Here is a 20,319-nt window from a genome sequence, read left to right on the forward strand (position 1 = left end):
CGTGGAGTCGGATTCTCTGAACGCCGCGGTTGCTTTCCTTGACCCCGTGACGTTTTCCATAGAGGTCAAGGAAAAGTGGTTAGGACAGACGTTAGGAGGTCATTTTTGGACTTTTCGACCTAGTGTTGGAGGTGCAGCTCCCTGCTGCTGATGGACGGGGTCTATATAGGTGGCTGGTTACTCTACTCACAACCTCACTCAACTCCCTGACACTAAACACAGTATTTTATGTTCCTTTGTGTTATCCTGTTTGTCTTGCTGTTGTATTATGTCCCTTCTAGTTGCAACTCTAGTTGAATAAGATAATAGTCCGTAATAGAAGAGATAAAGAAAATGAAAGTCAAATACAGCCTTGTTCCAGGTGTGGTTCAGATGTCACATTTTGCAGTACTGATTGAGCTCACTGAGGTTGGGTCTTACTCTGGTTCAGGTCTCAGCCGGCGGTCCATACGTCTACGTGAGTGGAGGTAGGGGCCATTAAAGGCCTTACGTGTCCAGTGTGTTATGTTATCCATGTTATCCTAAATACACCGGACAAGTTTGCCAGAAAAGGGTTTACATGAATCTAAAACAAGATCTTTTCTTAAACCTAACCAGGTACGTTTGTTGAAACAAACCTGAAGACAAACGTCTGCCATGTGCTAAAAGTACAACTTTGTCTGTAGATCTCATCCAGTTTAGTGGAGGAAGAGACAGGTTTGAGCTTGAGCTGAATGAATGTATATGTGTCAGCGATGGAGCCGCCTGCTGACAAATGCCTCTCTGTGCTGTGAATGTTCCAGCATGATGCTGCTGGAATATAACAGTAAATACTGTATATGATATGCTAACCACAAGGCAGTGAGTTGGAGTCTCAGTTTTATCTTCAGCTCAGCCGCTAAAACTAAAGAAAAAGAATCTAAATTGCTGAATAAATAAATGAACCAGTAAAATCCACAGGAAGACTTTCTTTTCTGGTGAATCAGTGGCTCTGATCCTGGAAGTGTGTTAGCAATTAAGGAGCATTAGTCTGCTTATGTGTTGACCAGATTCACAGGAAACAGAGACATGGATCTCCCTCTCTCCCCCCTTTTCATACACACTCCTGGATGACGGCCAGCACAGTGGGAACACACACAGTAGCAGGATGCAAGTCCATCGCCAAATATTCAAACATTATACTCATTTTGTGCATCAGTTGAGTATGAATGCAAACGTGCATTTAGATAAAGTTAGATCAAATCTGCAGCACCATAGCAACCGTCTGTGTTCTCGGTTTTGGTCTTTGAATTTGGAGAAAAGGTCTGAGGTGGAACCGAGTATCGAATGTCTTGCACACGTTTCATGTTGGAGCAGCCAACTAGAAGTTGCACGCTTCTAAAAGTGCATCTCAGTTTGAGAGGTACATTTACTGATACACAGTACTCAACGTTCTCCTCTATCTGTGTTCTTTTACAGTGTTTTTCAAATGGAAATGACCAGCAAAAAGGTTACCAAAGTAAGCTAATCAATACGGTCATGAATCATGTGAACGCTAGCGCTAGCTGAGCAACATTAACTGTGCTACGTTTGGAAATAACTTAAAGGGTTAGTTTGGATTTTTTAAAGTGGGGTTTATGTATTTTTCCAGGTAAAATTACAGTTTTTTCCAATAAAGTCTGGTGGCTTTGAAGAGAGTAACAGCATCAGTTCCCCAATGGAAGGGGTTTCCTGACAGAGAGATGAAGCGGCTGGACTGGAGCTGCAGGAAAACATATTTTAGCCCCATAAGTGTATACGCTATAATAGGAAGATCTGACGGGGAACTGAAGCCATTATAGCGCTCTCTTCAAGCTTCCGTGCCGGTTATTAACCTGTCTGCCTCTCCAAACTGGGAGCATGTCAGATATTTATACACAAACACAGACGTACAGATGTATTTATGTATATATTACATGTAGCAGCGTCATAATGCAGATAAGTCAGGTCGCGTTGGAAAAGGGTTTTAGTCGGCCTTTGGAAAATAGAAAGAGAGAGAGAGAGAGAGAGAGAGAGAGAGAGAGAGAGAGAGAGAGAGAGAGAGAGAGAGAGAGAGAGAGAGAGAGGATGTGCTCAGAGCAGACAGCTGTTGGCGATCCATATAGGTTACAATGAGAAGACATTAGCAGTTAACTCATCAAGTGGTAGTAAATGTACAGTGTACAGTGTTAATATTTGTTTTAGTGAACATCACATCACCTGTGGGGGGATGAAAGGGTAAAACGCACTGCTCTCAAGTACGACCGGTTCATTCCATGCAGCAATGGGCTGCGTGTCGGACCTGAACCCGGGCTGCAGAGGTCGTTGGGGCCTCAGGACAGACACTGTTTTCCAGAAAGTAAGAGTTCTTCAAAGCCCTTCCGCGGGAGAGGTTGTGGTGACAAGACGAACAGCGATGGAGAAATATTTGAAAAGGAAAAATGCAGACTCTGAACTGGGCCCTGGACAAAATAACCCAGATGAAAAGCCTCGTAAGGATCAAGAGACTCAATGTGTTGTTCATCATAACTGGCCGCCACACGACAGAGCTCCGGGACGAAACGTGGCGATGTGAGCTGGCTTTATGTGCAACATAACAAAGCATCTCACTGCGCTAAACCTCCAGCTTCAGGGACGTGTGATCACAGACATGTGTGATGCAGTAAAAGTCTCCACTGCTGTGTTCACGACTGCGCACTTTGCTGATAACTTGGCGCACTTGGCACAGAGTTCACTCAGCGAGTTGCCGACTTTGCAGCTCAGAAATTTAAATTTGAACTGCTCAGCGATCCGTTTGCAGTTGAAGTGGAAAGAGCACCTGTGCACATCCACATGGAGCTGATAGACCTCCAGTGTAATGACACTCGAGGCAAAATGTGACTCTGTGGGCGCTGCACAGGTTCCAACCTCACCCCCGAAACGATGCCTTAACTCCGCCTACTGTACCTGCTGCTCAACCGCTCTGCATGTTTGGAAGCACAGACCTGTGTGAGCAGCTTTTCTCTGTGAGGAAGATGAACAAAAACCCACACAGGACTCGTCTCACTGATGCACACCATCACTCCACATTGAGGGTTACCACAGAACAACCTAACCCCAGATATTAATGAACTGGCAGCCAAGAGAAGATGCCAAACATCTGGCTCTGGTACGTATGCATACAATAATGTAGCTACCTAAACATGTATTCTTTTTGCATTTTGTCCAACATCCCTTCTATCCTGTTTATTACATGGTGACTCTATTTGGCCCTCAACGTAGTCCTATTGTTAGTTTAGTCCCTCTCTGGGATGGAGTTTGACACCATGGCATAGATGCTGTATTATGATAAAAGGTGTCATTTTGTAACGTTGTTGGTTGTTGGTGTGCCGCGGGATCTTTTTAATGTAAAAAGTGTGCCGCGGCTCAGAAAAGGTTGAAAAACACTGGCCTATTATATTGATCTGATGGCACACAACAGTAACACTGTTTCGAATCAAAACTTGGACTTAGAGGAAGCGGGTGGGTCACGTTGAAAGGTGTGTTTAGGATAGGCTGAATAAACACGTGTTTGCACAATCATGTGTGTGTGTGTGTGTGTGTGTGTGTGTGTGTGTGTGTGTGTGTGTGTGTGTGTACACGTCCTCACATAAACACTGACTGCCTGTAGCAGTAGAAAGGCAGTGACTCAGGTCCAGCCTGACGGAACAGACCCTGATTGAGAGAAAGCAGGGGGCGGGGCGGCTGCTCAGCTGAACAACGCGAGTGCTGTTCGGAGTTTTCTCTGGGGATTCTTCTTTCCACTCTGTGAGACGGAGCAGAGCCTTCAGAGGACAGCCAAGAGAGCCACCTGAAGCTATGAATAATCCACCACTTTCACAACATGTACAATCACTGAGATCATCTATGGGCTCAGTCTATAACGAAGATCTTGACTTCTTGTTACGCGACGGATCTCCCTCTCTAGGGCCATGTGGTTGTATGTCAGCTGTGTGGCTGTGTGGGGAGAGCAGAGAGGAAGCCCTGCCCATCCACTGCTGGCCTCACTGAGCTATTTGTGCTCTAAAAGGTCGCCTTGGAATGGACGTACACAATGTTATGTAATTTGTGTTTTCATAAAGGACCTCTGTGTGCAAGTGAGCCCGTACAATCCACACACACACACACACACACACACACACTTATTACACTCATACAGCCCTCAGGCCAAAAAATGCCTCACTACACTTCCCTGCTCTGCGACTCATTTTGATAGTTACACAATGCTCAGACATTGTCTTACTTTTCTGTCATAAAGTCTTTGCAGTCAAAACGTCAACTTGGATACCAGTCTGAGAGACGCACGGTTCCAATAATTAAAAACCACTGATAAACATCCCTGTTACAAGAAAACGTCAGCGTTTGGAGATGAAGTCCCACTCACCGTAGTCGATCATGTTGTCTTTCAGACCGTGTCTACAGCTTCTACTGGAGATTCAAAGGATGGACTCACTCCAGACAGACAGGCACAAATCCAGAGAGAACTTCATGTCAGAAACCCGAAGCATTACCCAGAGCGTGGCTTCCTCACTGGGATTCATCTGGGGTAATGTGCCTGTACCTCTCTCGTCCACCCCCTTCCTCCTTTTCCTCCCCCTCTGTCTGGAGAACATAACAGTGTGTCTCAGTGAGCACAGCTCCCCAAAACCACTGCTCCGTTCCTCTGAGCCAGGTCCAGAGAGGAAAACACACGTACTTAGCTGGGCCTGACCTCACACCTACAAGGGCTTTTACAAGGTTCTCTGTGTGTGTGTGTGTGGGGGGGGGGGGGGGGGGGGGGTGAATACCTTCTCTGTGGTCCTCATAAACACACACTCCTCATTTGAGTATATGTGTGTGTGTGACTCTCGTTTTCAGTGTGGATCAGTGCTGTTTGACCTGCAGTACTGGCACAGAGTTTGTTTTAGACTATGACGGGCGCTGAGGCATTTACTAGGTTTAGATATGGATGAGCAATAAATGGGGGCTATTTTCAACCTATTCTGTGTCACATCTGCCACCAACTTACTACATAAGTGGGGAAGATAGTGACGAGGATGAAACATTGTCATCCAGCCCTGTGCCCTAGAAATGACATTCCCATACAACGAAACTGTCAGGGGGTCGGGTGGGGAATTGGTCACCAGGAGACCGCTGTCTGTGACCCGTTTGAACCAAATACTTTTGTGACTTAAACATAACTGTGGTGGCCGGGCGTGGTTGGGCTCAGCTGCAGAGGGGACAGAGTGGGGGGGGGGGGGGGGGGTTCAGGGAAGAGGCTTGTGTCTCCCTCCTATATAAACATCGGAAGTGACGGAGGGCCGCCGTCTATGCTTGTCGACCGACGAGGTCGATGCGCTCGGAGGCACGGCAGGAGAGTGCACGGCCGAGGCCGGTTTGGACAGTGGTGAAATAAAAACGTTGAGAAACTCTATTGGAGTGTGCTGAGGGAGCCACGGTGGAAACAGAAGCTTGTTACACTAACCAAGCAGTTTTGTGATTTTTGTTTTGTAAAAATGTACAATGATAACCACCTGTTTCACACTATTTCACACTATTTTAAACGGTATCACGCTGTTCCACACTGTTTTTTTCAATTTAGAGGGACGAAGAGCAGCAGCAGCAAAAAAGAAAGAGTGGAGATGCGTTGACAAAGTAGAATTCATGGCCGTTATTGGTTTGACCCTCCTTGCCGGGGCGGGACAAGAGCTGGGATGTGGCCCTGCGGGAGCTGTTTCTGGATCCACTGCAAAATCCAATGTACAAGGCCACCATGGGGTTCCATAGATATGAGGATAGCTGCCGCCTCATTCGGTTTGATGACAGGAGGACCAGGGCTCTTCGACTGGAAACAGACCACACGGCGGCATTCGGGTATGTGTGGGACTGTTTCCTGGCCAATTGCAAAAGAATGTTGATCCCCAGTGACTGTGTCACCATAGATGAGCAGCTTGTGCCATTCCGGGGGCAGGTGCAAGTTCTTGCAATACATGCCCAGCAAGCCTGAAGCCAGAGGTGATCCAGTACTATAACCAAAGAAGATCAGGAGTGGACACAATGGATCAGATGGTTCGCACCTACACATGCAAGCGGAGAACACGGAGGTGGCCCATGGTGCTCTGGCACAATGTGCTGGATGTTGCCACCCTCAATGCCTACACCAACGTCACTGCACAACACCCCTGATTACATGGGTGGTGTGACCAATGCACGGCGGCTCTTCATCAAGGAGCTGGGCAAAGAGCTTGTCATGCCACATATGAAGAGGCGCATGGAGGGCACGCCCCACCCCCAAACGCATATTATGGAGGCGATGGGAAGATGTGGGTTAAAAAAAGTTGCACTGTACCCATATGAGTTTATTGAATCAGTTTTCTTTTCTTTATTCATTTTATACATTCACTACAGTAACACTACAGATACACTTACAGTTCAATATCAGTGTTATCGGTTGTATGGTGTATGTTGTGTGAGTGTGACTAAGTAAACGTTTAAAATATGAAATGTGTAATTCTTTGGTCCAAATCACTGCTAAAATAATAATTTTTAACAAAATCGTTATAATGTCTTTTTTAGTTTTTATCACACTTACACACATGGGTCATTTTTGACCCATGTGTGTAAACTTGATGTAAAAATACAAAAAATATTTTTGTTCATAAATCAAGAAAGGAAAAATTAAAATAAGGATTTGTGGTAATCAAAAACAAGATATTTAATGAATACTTTGAATATTAAATGATGAAATATATTGATTTCCAAAAATATAGCAAAGAAACCCTTGAAAAGAAAGCCGTGCATGAAATAACATTGTAGGTCAACACGGGTCATTTGTGACCCGTGTTGTGCCTTAGAAGGGGTTTGCATAGCTTGTGTATCAAAGGGTTAAATGGTATCACGCTGTTTCACACTTTCACAATGTCTCAAGCTGTTTCAAGCTGTTTCACATTATATTACGCTGCTAACTTCTTATTCTCCGCACAGTTGTGCGTTGTATTGTATCAATCACAAAGTACAACAGTGGTTGTTGCAGACACACCTGGTGGAGGTCTGCACTCTACCGATTGTGCACCTTTCTAGTTAAATATATGCTAATTTGCATCAATTTTGAGAACAGAAATCTGATCAGTGTTGAAAGTCAAGCTCAACGTTCTTCTTTCATGTTGTTGACATATCAGTCAAAGGTTTTTAAAGAGGGAATCTCTTTGTATCACTATAAATCAAAAAATACATATGGCATTTGTTTTTATGAATAAAATGTTTTATAAATCAGGCTATGAATAATGCATGAACAAACCTCTCAGTACAAACCTTCAGAATAAGAATGAAACTGTAAAGTTTGTGTAAGTGCACCTGAAGTGAAGATTTCTGGCTCAGTCTGAGAAATAAAACGTCCTTTAAAGATGTGGATCGTAAACTCAAAGACATGTTCAACACACTTGCAAGTGAACAGGATGATATATGACCTAATAGATATCAAACACGAAACTTCCTCAATTGATTACTAACATTAAGATATTTTTGTATTTTTGCAAGTTTTCTGAAACGTTATTTTAATGAGGCATTTTCTATTGAATAGAAAAACGATGTGTTTGCCTCGTATCTGACCTTGAATAGAGCTCAGTTCATTGAGCCATTATGAATATCAAAGTGATTCCATAATCAGGATGTACGCTGTCTACTTACCACGTTTAGAAACAGAAAATGAGACGTGGCTTTGAGACCAACATTGGAGCGGTTTGTGAACCAACAGCTGTTTGGCACAGCAGCTGTCTGCAGACTCTCCAAAGTCCTGCCGTCAAATAGTTGCTGCCAGGTTATGAGCCCCGTCTCAACACACAGAGCAAACCTACTCTCTGAAGGCTTACTCACTAGTTTACCGGGAAATAAGAGGCAGCGGTATAAAGTACACCGATTCCTCTGTGTGGGGAGTTTGTCATGTATTTTCTGTGCCTCCCTCTAGTGGCTCAGCGGAGTCAATGTGGTTCTCCTTCACTTTGGTAAACCAGCAGTGAGGAGTTGGATTTTGTGAGGACAGAAAGATAGTTACAGGTGTTCTTGTAAAGAATGGAACTTTTTGTGAAAATATGAAATACTAGCAACACTGGATAGGTGTGTTTGGTATACCAAAACTGTATATAAAGTAAGACTCATTCAAAACTATTCCGTCTCAACACACTTCTACTGATTCCATTATTTTTGTTGTGTGTTACAGTTTTTTTACAATAGGTTATTTCAATGTATTTCAAATTGTCGTTATAAGTTATTGTTATTGAAACTCTTCTCTCATAGTCAGCACAATGTGGACTAAACTGCAATATGTATTCATCTGTCAAATGAAACAACCAAAACTCTGTGTAGTTATGCTCCATTTTGCACACGTTAATGTAGTATTTTAAAAACTGTTCCATTTATATTTAAAACCCCAAAACTCAGAATGGCTGTACACTAGAATGCAGTTTGATACATTCTGCTAAAAAAAAATGAAAAAGACCAACCAGCTGATTCCCAATAAAGGTAATCATGCTTTTCAATTCCATAACATCTATAGTATAATATATGTAAAGAACATATCTCTGGAACAGAGACCCCTGATTGATGGTCATCGACCCCATAGAGGAATTATTAGTAACAAGGACAAAGGGATAGAGTGTTTGCCTAAAATATGGATCACTCTGACATCTACTGGAAACATTGTAGAACAAATTGGTAAACGATTTGTGTCAAAAATGAAGAACAATCTTATCAAAGACATCAAGTTCATAACAATATGGGACTTCAAGAGAAATCGCCATTTCAGGCAATCTACATTTTTCAAAAGTTAGGTATATATCACATATATCACAGCCAAACAGAACGCTGATGAATGTCCTGCTAATTCAGCTCTGAGAGTACATGTGTATGAACATCAATTTCAGCAAATGTGTCGATGATGTGGTGATCACAAAGACTATACAATCATTCCCCGACCAAAAGCCTGGATGAAGGAGGGGTGAGGGCTGTAGAGACAATAAAGCTGCCTTTCTGTCATCACACATGATCATCACATCTCCATCCTGGTGAAAAAAGCTCAGAAACAGCTGTAGTTCTTAAGGAAACTAAAGAAGGCAACATTTCTGTGCCAAGTTCTTAACTTTTACAGAGGAGCAAAAGAAAGCATCCTGACTGAAGCATCACAAAGGCCCAGCTCTACAGCAGGTGATGAAAAGTGCCCATGCAGGACATCATTGGTACCCAGCTTTGCTTTGTTCATACAGTTCTATCTCTCGGTCATGTCAGGCTCCTTTTCAGGGCCTGTGCTCGCTGGCCCCCCTACCCGGGCATGATACTCATACATGTCCCTGTGCTCATTGGTGACCAGGCTAATGTGGTTTGCAGGTGTCTACTGCTTGTCTTTTTGACCCCTGCTGGGTTAGTCTATGGCTTTAACCAGTTCAGTTAAGTACTGGAGTTGGTTTGGGACTAACTTTTAGTCAGAATGAGTGTGGTCGTGTGGTTGATTTTCTGAGACACGGTGTGCATTCATCGAGCTCCACCCTCTGTACCCATAGAGTCTAGTATAGAGGGCAGAGCCTGTTAGTCAGAACGACGTTTACGACAGCGTAACCCTGGTTCTATGAGTACAGGCCGAGCCCCCTACCAAGGGGGCACTGCTGCTCCTACGCCGCTCACTAAAGAGAGTGTGGGACGTCAAACGGGGATGTGTGCTGTCCAATATACTGTGGGCTATAAACGTCTAGATAGGCTCGTCCTGATTGGCCCGCTATGAATTTTGCTCCTCCCACCCAGTCTCATGCACACCCAGTTTTAATAAAAAAAATGTCATGACATTCACTGTAATGGATAACCGAGCACAAGCAGATCTGTGCACCGGAGTGAAGTAGTCTCTGAGGATTGGAAAGTACCAGCATCTGCTGGAGTTTGATTCATCATAATCGCACAATCGACTATATCTATTTGTTTACATATATATAAATGTATATATAGTGTGGGTCTGAATAGGTCAACATACAGCCTGTTTGCCTCCTGTGAGTCTCCTGTAAAAGAACACCTGAGGGGGCGTAGCAGAGTGAGACTGGGGTTCCTACTGCACAGGCTGGCAGGCGTATGGTGAGGCTGTCATGGAAGAAGGCAAGCAAAGGCCCTGGTGCTGTGAGAAGGAGCACTGGGTTGCATTATGCAAGGCGGCACCAGGGAAAAAGGCTTTTAACTCCCACTAGGAAGATGAGGTTGACCATGACCCAATGGCAGAGATGCAATACACACATTAGAAAACCATACCAGCATAATGACACATGACAGGAAAAGAGACACACCTGTGATTTCAAAGGAAAACAGAGGAAGTGCTTAAAAGGGCAAATCCACTGTCTTTCAGAAGAATGACTTGGGTTGTGTTCTTAGCTTGAAGAATAAACTCTATTGCTTCTGACTGTCTGCTTCCAGTGCATTCTTCAAAGGTCATCAGGACACCAATAGGTATTAAGAACAGAATCAAACTAGAGTTGGGGATCAGTAGTTTAAGACTTCAGCAAACTGGCCTGGTCTGAACTTCTTTTCCACGACACAACTATGTCCCAGTGTTTACCATTGGCGGGAATCATTTCCCTCTCTGTTGTGATTGAAAATGTAGTTTGACATGTAATCGTCAGTGGTTAACTTTCGTTTGAAGTTTACAATGTGGCTTGTAAATGCTATGCTATATATATATACAGTGTATATATTATGATGTAAGAGTAGATGTATCTTGTTTCTGTCTGTGCTGGATGTCTCAGAATGCTCAACCACATTGATCTAATAGCACACAGTAGAGCGGCTGAAGGAAACGGACCACACCTCAGAGGGAGAAGAGGGAAGAACACATCCTCAGTAAACAGCCTGAGAGCCGGAAACCCTCTCTCTGTTCTCTGTGACCCTAACCTGACACTGTTTCACTTCTATCTCTGCCTGAGCTGGCAGATACTAAATGGGTTGTGCAGATTTGGGACTATGTTTAAACAATAGTACACACCCCCCCCCCCTCTCTTTATCTACTCATGGCAGACTCAATTCGTGCATCTGTCCAAAGCTCAGACAGGAATGTCTTTGTCATGACTGCTTCCTCGGTTGTGTTTATGTTTTGTCATTTGTGTCTCGTTATCCTTCTTCCAGTCACATTACCGTTTCTCCAGAACACTGTATCTATTATTAAACTGTATTGCCTTTCTGTCATCGTCCACTAGATGTCCTCAGACTGCCCTCTCCCTTGTCATCTGACCCTCACAACCACCTGTTGTTTTATACACCAAAGAGTGACAGCACATAGTCCCAATCTCCTCACTTGTGGTCTGACAGACTTTGAAACGCCTCCTCACAAAGTCCATGAGACTTTCTTTCTCGCTGGCTCTCTCACAGACATTTTGAGCCCTTGAAGAACACTTTCCATAAATCCGTAATTCTGCAGACTTTGCCGAAGGGAATTACCCACAATTCATAGTATTATGACGTTAAACACAGGTTACCAGAGGGAGCTGGGGTCTTTCTCATTTCCTGATTTTGTGGCTCCTCGATTCCTCGCTCCTCCAGCTTCTGACCCGGAAATCAATCTCAGCCCTCCATCTTGAAGGTATAATCCCACTTCCTAAAATTCATCTCGAGGATCGAGGATCAAGGAGGCTTGCCGGAGGAGCTATGAGCGAGGATACACCGATGTATCCTTTAAGGCCTTAGGAGGTCACTGGGATTTCACAATAGATTGGAGTCCTTGACTTTGCTAATAGTGATCTGCTAAAAGTTTCACACGTTTCCACTTACCAGGCAGCCAATCAAACAAAGCGAGAGGCGGGCTTTACTACCTTAGCACTGCCTTCCCGTTTAGATGCCGGTAGATGTGGTCGGGCTAGCTAACTAGTTAGCTGTTGGACTGTGAGAGGGAAGGAGGATTCGTCTCTCATGTTGTGATGTTGTTTCATGAAGGCTACTGTCTTGCCCAGCAGCGCCTGTAGGCACACTCTGGCTGTGATCAGCCCCTAATGAGGGATTTACTGTATACCAGCTGCTGATGAACATGCAGACTAAAACCGTTTTTTATTTTTAATATTTCTTTCAACAGTTAATTATTAGCATCCCTACTGCAAAGAACTATGCTCTGTTAATATGAGGAAAACACAATGTTCAATGTTAAAATGTCAGTGTAACATAGTTGAACACGTTCAGATTAAATCCCGCTAAATGGGAAAACTACGCCACCTGCTGTTGTAAATATGTACCGCACTGAATAGTAGACGCAAAGGACTATGGGTAATCCTCAGCGCAACGGAGGATTCACGACTAGGTAACGTTTCTGTGAATGTCCGTGGACAATATAATGTTAACTAACTTTAAAAGTACATAAGAGTTGAGCTGGCTTTATTTTGTTGAATAGTAATTGTCTTAGATTATATTCGCCATGTTTTTATTAAGTTAACTATACGTTTTCTATGTGTTTTATTGCCAGTAAAAATGTCTCCGTTATAGCTAGCTAACATTAACGTTATGCCGTCTTTCTAGATAGAGCATGCGCAGTTGTCCACAAGTGCTGAAATTCTACTGTGTCCTTTGTGATGAATGCAGGTATGTTACAGTATGTTGTTCTATAGAGTGTGATACTATTTTAAACATGCAGATGGAGTGTTTTATATAGTCTACATGTTTACTCAGTTACACAATTGTTATTATAAAATGAAAAAGGTAACAGTCCAGTGGGAGAAATCTGTATAATTATATTTTTGGTTATATATATTTTTTATTTCTCCTTATACATTCAGTGTCAATATGTCCTCGGGCAAGACACTTAACTCCAAGTTGGTCCTGCAGGCTGTTCCGGCGGTGTATGAATGGTACTATGAATGATAGTTAGTCATGATGGGTAGGTGGCATGGTGCATGTTAGCCGCTGGGTGTGAATGATCGGAAGACTAGAAAAGTGCTACACAAGTACAATTCCACTTACCATTTACCCGGTATCAACAAGTCATCACATGCAAGTACTAGTCTGTTTACCTGGTCTGAACAAAAGTGGTATTGGTGCATCCCTATTGTAGACCCTTCCGTCTGCTTCTCTCTGAGATTGCTTTTTCGTTTTTTCCCAAAAAAATGAGATAATATTTCTTCAGGGAGGTCAGTTGGAGACAGTGTGGCTCCATGGTAACATAGCTCTGACAGCTTGACGGACTAGCATTGGGGGGGGGGGGGAGGGTTAGCTGAGGGTCAGTTAGTGAGCTAGCTCTTTAGCATATTCCTTGGACTCCTCGTACTGTCAAAACAATGCAACATCATTTGTACAATAGTGACTTTAAATTCACACTTGCATAACTCCCAGCTTGCAATTTTCTTTAAGTCTTGCGAAACAGAGGACAGAGTCCACTGAGTGTGTGAGTCTGACTGAAAAGTACAGTAAAGGGGGCAACATAAAGGACAAAGATCTGGGCTCAGAGGCAGCAGGGGGGCATGACGTCACACCCTTTTAATGTTGCTGCTGGTTCACATTAGCCTGTGCGCACACACACACACACACAACCCTTAAGCTCAAAACATGGACCCTCTTCATCGTTCATTTTGTGTTTTTAATGCTTGCAATCAATAGATGTTTGGCTATATACAAGGTCCAGGGGGAGTAACTCACAGTTCAGAAGCAGAGGCGCCATTGGGATTTGGGGGCCACAGTAACAAAAACTGAAGAAAAAAAGTAATCTCCAACTTTTAAAACTCATGTTTTAAATAACATTTCAAATGTTATCATGGCATTATTCCAACATTTTGGATTCAATCAGTGTTTCACATATACATGGGTGTCATTGGAAAAACAGACAGATTGTTCACTTTGTCTTATTCAAAGTCAATTAGCCTTCAGCAGCTAAAAGACAACGCTAACACTCACCGGCCATACAGAAGAGACTGGCATATATTGTACCTGTCAATCAAAAGGAAAGAGACATGTATTCCACACGATGAATTTGAAGAAAGATTAAAAACAGCAGGCGGTGCATTAAAGGAAACACATCCACAGCGGTGCATGTACGATACAAGCATGTTGTCACTGGTGACCTTGATATTAAGACAGAAGACGGCTCAGTCTGTTGTCCATCATAGAGTCATCTAGGTTTTAGTCTCTTCTTTACATACACATTATTTAACTTCTCATTGCCTCTTATTGTAAGCATTATTATAACAATACATACGTTTTATAATGAGACCATAAATATGAAATCAATAGCATGTCATTAAAGAACTGAAAGATAGTCTGGTAATAACAACTGACATGTTGAGGACCTGCAGGTCTGAATCACAATCCTCTTTATTGCCAAGTAGGTTTTCACATACGGAATTATTTTTGGTGTATTGGTGCAGAACATAATTAAAAATATCAAGAAAGAGATATAGAATAGAAGACAATTAAAATGAAAATCTAAAATGATCTGAATTTAATGGAAGAGTTGTGCAGTTATGAGAAGTGGTCATTTTGGCCAGAATTGTTGAAAAGTGTGCAAGAAGAGCAAAGGTTCATAGCAGGAAGTATAAGAATATAAAATATAGAGATATAGTCCCAAAGATGACCCGCAGTGGGTCTGACTTTACGACCTGATTGTGACTGTCTTCAAGCAGGACTCAGTGTCAAAATCTAGTGTTAATATGGTCGCTATTTCAGTTTTTTTTGCTCATATGTTACACATTCCTAGATGTATCTGGGCCAAGGTGGTATTCCAACAGAGAAAGCTGAACCCGTCACACTGAGAGTGGGAGGAACGGGGGATGTTTGGGCCCCAGCAGCTCATTTCTGCCCCATATCAGTTAATGCAGCCGTGACTTCTGTGTGTATCTCGTGAGATACAGTACAACGGGTTGGGGATGAGGGGAGGATGGTGTCAATTCCTTATTTGAGTAAGTAATTTGGTCACTGGTGGTGACTTATCACCTCGGATCAGCTGTCCGTATATTTTTTAATCAACATTAAACCCTGTCTCCTACAAAATGACGTTTCCATGCAACTAAACTGCGTTCTCAGTTATATGAGGGAAACGTTTTTTTTGTCGCAGATTACAGTGGCAGCTTTTTAAAGAGTTTTAAACACCAGGCTTGACTTTAAATTACTATGTTTGTTACGTTATTTAAGCGATGGACGTAAATTCATCAACCTTCCTCTGCAGACTATCATCAGAATCATATTTGTTTACGTCAAAAATAAACGTAATCTACAAAAACATACTTTTCCCTCGAAGCGTTATTGACTGCAGTTTTGTTGTATGGGAACTTCATTTTTAGGAGACCAGGCTGCAACATAATGGCATATATATTGACAACATAAATGACCGTTAATCAGTACAGGAAGTTAGAGGAACTCCAACTTGAAATAGAGTTTACTTTTCTTAGATGTTTTACCGTTTTACTTTTAGATGTGAAGTTTAATTAAATCACAGCAACAACTGCAAAACATTCCCATCATCGTAGCTGTAGATCTTTAGTCCTCTTCTTTAGTTCTTTCATTAAAGACGTCTTAGCAGCAAGCAGGAGAAGCAGCTTGTTTCCACAACCTAATGGCCATAATATCACCCACCCTCAAACTGGCTTCAGGACAAGAGGAAGTTAGGATAAAAACATAACCCACTGCCTCCTCTCCTGGTACAAACAGGATATGCGAACAGTGCTCACATCACAGGGATCTTGTGCACACTCCCACAGAATGGAGGGATGGAGTGATCCCTGATAGAGTCAGCAGTGACTGAGGCACAGGCCAGGGTAAATATTTGTGTTTGTGTGTGAGGACAATGGCGAGCAGGGTGGGGTAGAAACAGGCTATGAAGTGTGTATTGTGAGTGGGTTGGTGTTAATAATGTGTACTACTTCTGCTCATCATGAGGAAGCTCTCCAACTACTCTGAAGCCAAAAAAAGATCCTGAAACCATTGTGGCTCAGAGGTCAGTGTGTGGGTGTGAACGCGTCCAGCCGGCCATATTTCCCCTGCAGGCAGGACCGGAGGAAACGAGGGTCTCAAAAAGGCTACGGTAGTCGGTCCTGTCCTGTGACGGGAGCCAAAGAAGGGCTCGGCCTGGAATTAAAAATGGACTTGACAGACAGCCAAGTTTCCATATCGTGGTGTGTGTGTGAGGGTGTTTTCAGTAAAATAGAGCAGATGTCAAGGCTGGGGAGCAACTGTTTAGTTCCATCACCTGCAATAACAGCAGAGGATCATCTTCTATCATTGTCCACAACCAGATCTGCTGGGAGGCGTCATCTGAATGCCTCCACAGAGTTCAGCCTCTCCACTCAGCTCTACAGTGCCTGTATGTTAAAGTGCTCCATCATGTTTTAAGACACATTTAAATATTCCGCTTCGAATAATACTTTTGTGTTTGATACGGTTTTTCCACAATAAAAGCTGAATGCAATTAATATGCAAATATATTTTATCTAAAGGTTTTAACAACGTGACACAAGCCATCTCAAACGTCCCTGAGCAAAACATAATTTAGAGTGGAGGGGACTTGAAAGTACAATTATTTTAAAAACATTAAAAAGGTGTCGTGTGAAAGATCTGGTCATAATTTTAGTTTAAAACTTAAAAATCAGAATCAGAATCAGCTTAATTCTGAGCCTTACTCTGAGCTACGTGTGCTGTGCCAAAGTGTCCTTGAGCAAGACACTAAACCCCTGACTGCTCCTGGGCGAGTACAGGAGGATGATGGCTAAGCTATCATCCCTGATGGACAACACCACCTACCCCATGCGGGACGCCCTGGCAGCTCTCTGCAGCTCCTTCAGCTTCAGCTTCCAACCGGTCCTACAGCACTCGGACAGACAGACGGGAAACACACAATGCTAGTGCCGCATGGCAACTACAAAAATCTTACTCACAACTTCTTGGGGGAAGCAATGAGCGCCACGAGGGCAACGAAATGAACTAGCACTAACAAAGATTAAACAGGAACAAACAGAACAAAACAAAAAAACAAAACTGCATCTCTCCTACCCGATCACCGCGCAACCCCCGTCCGGAAAGCCGAGGGTCGCTATCGAGCCGGACCCAAGCACAGATGGATCAGAGAGACACAATTCATCAGTACAGCTTATATAGTGACAAACAAATTGAGAACCAGGAAGTAGGAGGGGCCAAGGCCTACCCAGCCCTACAGTAGCCAAGGAGGGACAGTTCAGTACCGGCTACAATTTATTAGAAAGAATCGTCTTTTCATGATCTGATATTTCCCTCAAAAACGTTTCTCATGGATACAATTAAATTCAGAGAGAACTGGAGAGACGAAACACTTTTTATATATTTTATCTTCATTTACATTTAGTCGCGTGAGGCGGGTTTGATGAGTTATGTCATTTTAATTTCCCCCTAAATATGGAGTCTGATCAATTAATAAATTAATAATTTTAAAAAATAATTTCAAAACATACAGACGCTGTGTCTTTATTAGTATTAGTACAGTGATGGTAACTGTATTTATCAGTATTAGTACAGTGATAACTGTCTTTATTTCTCTTAAAACATATTTCCTCGTTTCCTCTCTCCTCAAAGGGAATCGTGGATGAAATGAAGAGACTTGGGATGTACCCAGGGTTGCAAAAAACTATCCAAGGGCATCTTGGCTACGGCCCTGCTGCCATTGAGTAATGGTGATTACACTTCTAAATGTGAACTCTAGTGCATTAAATGTGTGCACTTGCTTCTTCTAACCTTCAGCGTTGTCATTCAATCTGACAAAGAAATCAATTATGCATCGATGATCAGTTTGCTCTTCTCAGGTTACTGCAACACACCTGGAAACGTTATCTACTAGCCTGCCTAGCAATCGGGGAGAGTAGTGCCGTGTATCAGACCAAACTTAAAATAACAATTAAAACATTAAAAGACCTGAAGTTAAAAAGAATATCCCATTATCGATTGACAGTTGGCTTTTTCCTGTTAAACACTGCCCCCATCATACAGTCAGCCAGACCACGTCAGCATGTGTGTGTGTGTGTGTGTGTGTGTGTGTGTGTGTGTGTGTGTGTGTGTGTGTGTGTGTGTGTGTGTGTGTGTGCATGCGCGTGTCTGTGTGAGTCAGACCGGCCTCCGCTCGTCCACTGCAGCTTCCTTCTCTTCAGAGACGGGTGTCGTCAGCGCCTCACGTATGGAGCTCCCCGGGGGAAAGGATAGGCAAGTGTTTCCCTCCTGCAGCAGGAAATGGGCGAAACCTTGCCCGAAATTATGACTCCAGCATTTCGTTGTGTGAAGGAAGCCACTCCTGATAGCACAGGCTACAGGTTTCCTGTTGTAGGCCAACATTTTTGGCTTTACCTCAGGGAGGATGAAAAGTGCTGGTTCACGAGCTGAGAGCCCTTCAGCTTTGTATCATGCCTCACACTACTTTAGCATTTCTATGCTACGCTAGCTGAAGGTATACTGAATGTATTTGAATGATTGTCACGGTGTTGTTCCTTCATGTTGTTTCCTGTCTGGACCTCCAGGTGATGTGGTGGTTCACTTTTACACTTCAAGCTTCTATCTTTATCTTTTCAACCTGTTTTCATCCTGATATATCCTTCAAAACACATAACGTAGACCCTTCTGTCTGCTTCTCTCTCAAATAGCTTTTTATTTGGAACAAACATGAGGTCATATTTCTCTCAGGGAGGTCAGTTAGTGACACTGTGGGCTCCACGGTAACGTAGCTCTGACAGCTCGATAGAGTAGCAGCAGAAGGTTACAGTCCTGTCAGTGACGATGATTCATAACTCCATCCACTGCTCACCATAGAGTGGACTTCTATCTCGTGTCTATGATATGTAGAGCAGTGAACGAGGGTTTTCAGACACAACCTGTGACTTCCTCAGATTGTCAGGAAGTTCAGAAAGCATGTTTATTCTTTCAGTATAATATTTTTTAGACATTTGTCTTTTAAATAGAAATTCATGACATTGAAGTATTGAAGTGTGTCGTTAATTCATTTGGTTCGGACTCTCTATAGCTTTGTTCTCCTATTTAAGTCTTATTTTCTCTCTTTGTCTGTTTTAAACGGCCATTTTCAGTTCTAGGATTCTTGCTGCACTGTGGATTTTGTGACCTTTATTCCTCCATTTATTTCTTATTTCATTTGACTTTTTACACAAGTATTTTTATTCTTAACTTGGGAGAACCTCCCCATCCTTTCTTGATCTCTCCTGTCGTGCTTATGTTTGCATAAATCAAATGATAAATTCATCAGAGTTTACATTTCCTAACTCCACCCAGGACGCCAAACTTGGCAAACACCATCCACAATCATATCAGGGTTACCTGCACTCATAAAAGAGATTCAGCTCAGACACACGCTCAAACATCCCTCCAAAATGCATTTCATTAAAAGAGGATTTGGGTTTCGGTGAGATGACGTCAACCCAGATCTCATGACGGCTTTGCAGCAGAACACAGTGAGACCCGGGGTGAGCTGCAGATCACAGGACGCTGCTCCGTGAACAAACCAACCACCAATGGCAGACACGTAACCATGATGCAGTCTACAGTGGTGGAAAGTAACTAAGTACTGCTTGGGTACTGTACTTAAGTACAATGTAGAGGTACTTGTATTTCAATGTTCTTTTCTGTACTTGGGAGTAAGGAGTATTTTTAGAGGGTAGTACTGCCACTTTCTTCAAGTACATGGGTATCACTGCAGGATGAACAACCTGCTCTCTCCTCACTCTACCACGTTCTACACACGGCTAGTACCTCGACATCATCCAACCAAGTAAATGACCAACGATTGAGCAGAACAAGACAGAAGCCTCCATCTTAAATCACTTAAACTAACGCCTCTAGTGGCCTCCATCTAGTCATGCAGATCATTTTGGTGTCATTTGTCCAGGTGTACTGTATTATACACACACACACACACACACACACATATATATATATAAATAAATAAATAATCGTAAATACAACTGTAGTCCCAGTTAAGTCTCAAGTCTCATCTTGTGGTTGTAATGAATGTTCTTTCACCATCTGCTGTTTAGAACACTGCATAGCTCCATGTAGGCTACTGTATCATCATCACTCCTGTATCTATTAGCATGCAGTATCAGCATTGATTGGTTGGAAGGTATCTCTGTAACACAGCCTAATGCAATGCAATGTGAAAAGACTATGCACTGTTTCAGTGGATTGGAGTTGCCAGGTTGTGAAAAAAATCCATCGGGTTGGTCAGTCTTGATGAACTAACGGGCAAACAAACCTTCCACAAATGGTTTCCTAGTAACAGCTTCAAATTCATCCTCAAAGCATTATTTTATGGACACATACAACCAGAAGTGAAAGGAGCCGTTATACTATCCGGCTTTTCAAAGAGCATCAACCCAACAACAGCATATC

At 42.9% G+C, this 20,319-nt stretch overlaps 1 protein-coding gene across 1 annotated transcript in view; it reads right to left on the bottom strand.

Annotated features, from left to right (window-relative positions):
- il16 (interleukin 16) overlaps nucleotides 1-4,391 on the bottom strand; it is a gene marked incomplete at its 5' end in the record, with an annotated part of 37,113 nt that extends 32,722 nt beyond the window's left edge. The window contains one exon of the mRNA XM_079160329.1: nucleotides 4,379-4,391. Coding sequence (XP_079016455.1) covers nucleotides 4,379-4,391 — 13 coding nt within the window. The remainder of the gene's footprint in view (nucleotides 1-4,378) is intronic.
- Nucleotides 4,392-20,319: the final 15,928 nt, after the last annotated feature.

The sequence above is a fragment of the Pholis gunnellus genome (assembly GCF_910591455.1).
Source record: "Pholis gunnellus genome assembly, chromosome: 1".
NCBI lineage: Eukaryota > Metazoa > Chordata > Actinopteri > Perciformes > Pholidae > Pholis > Pholis gunnellus.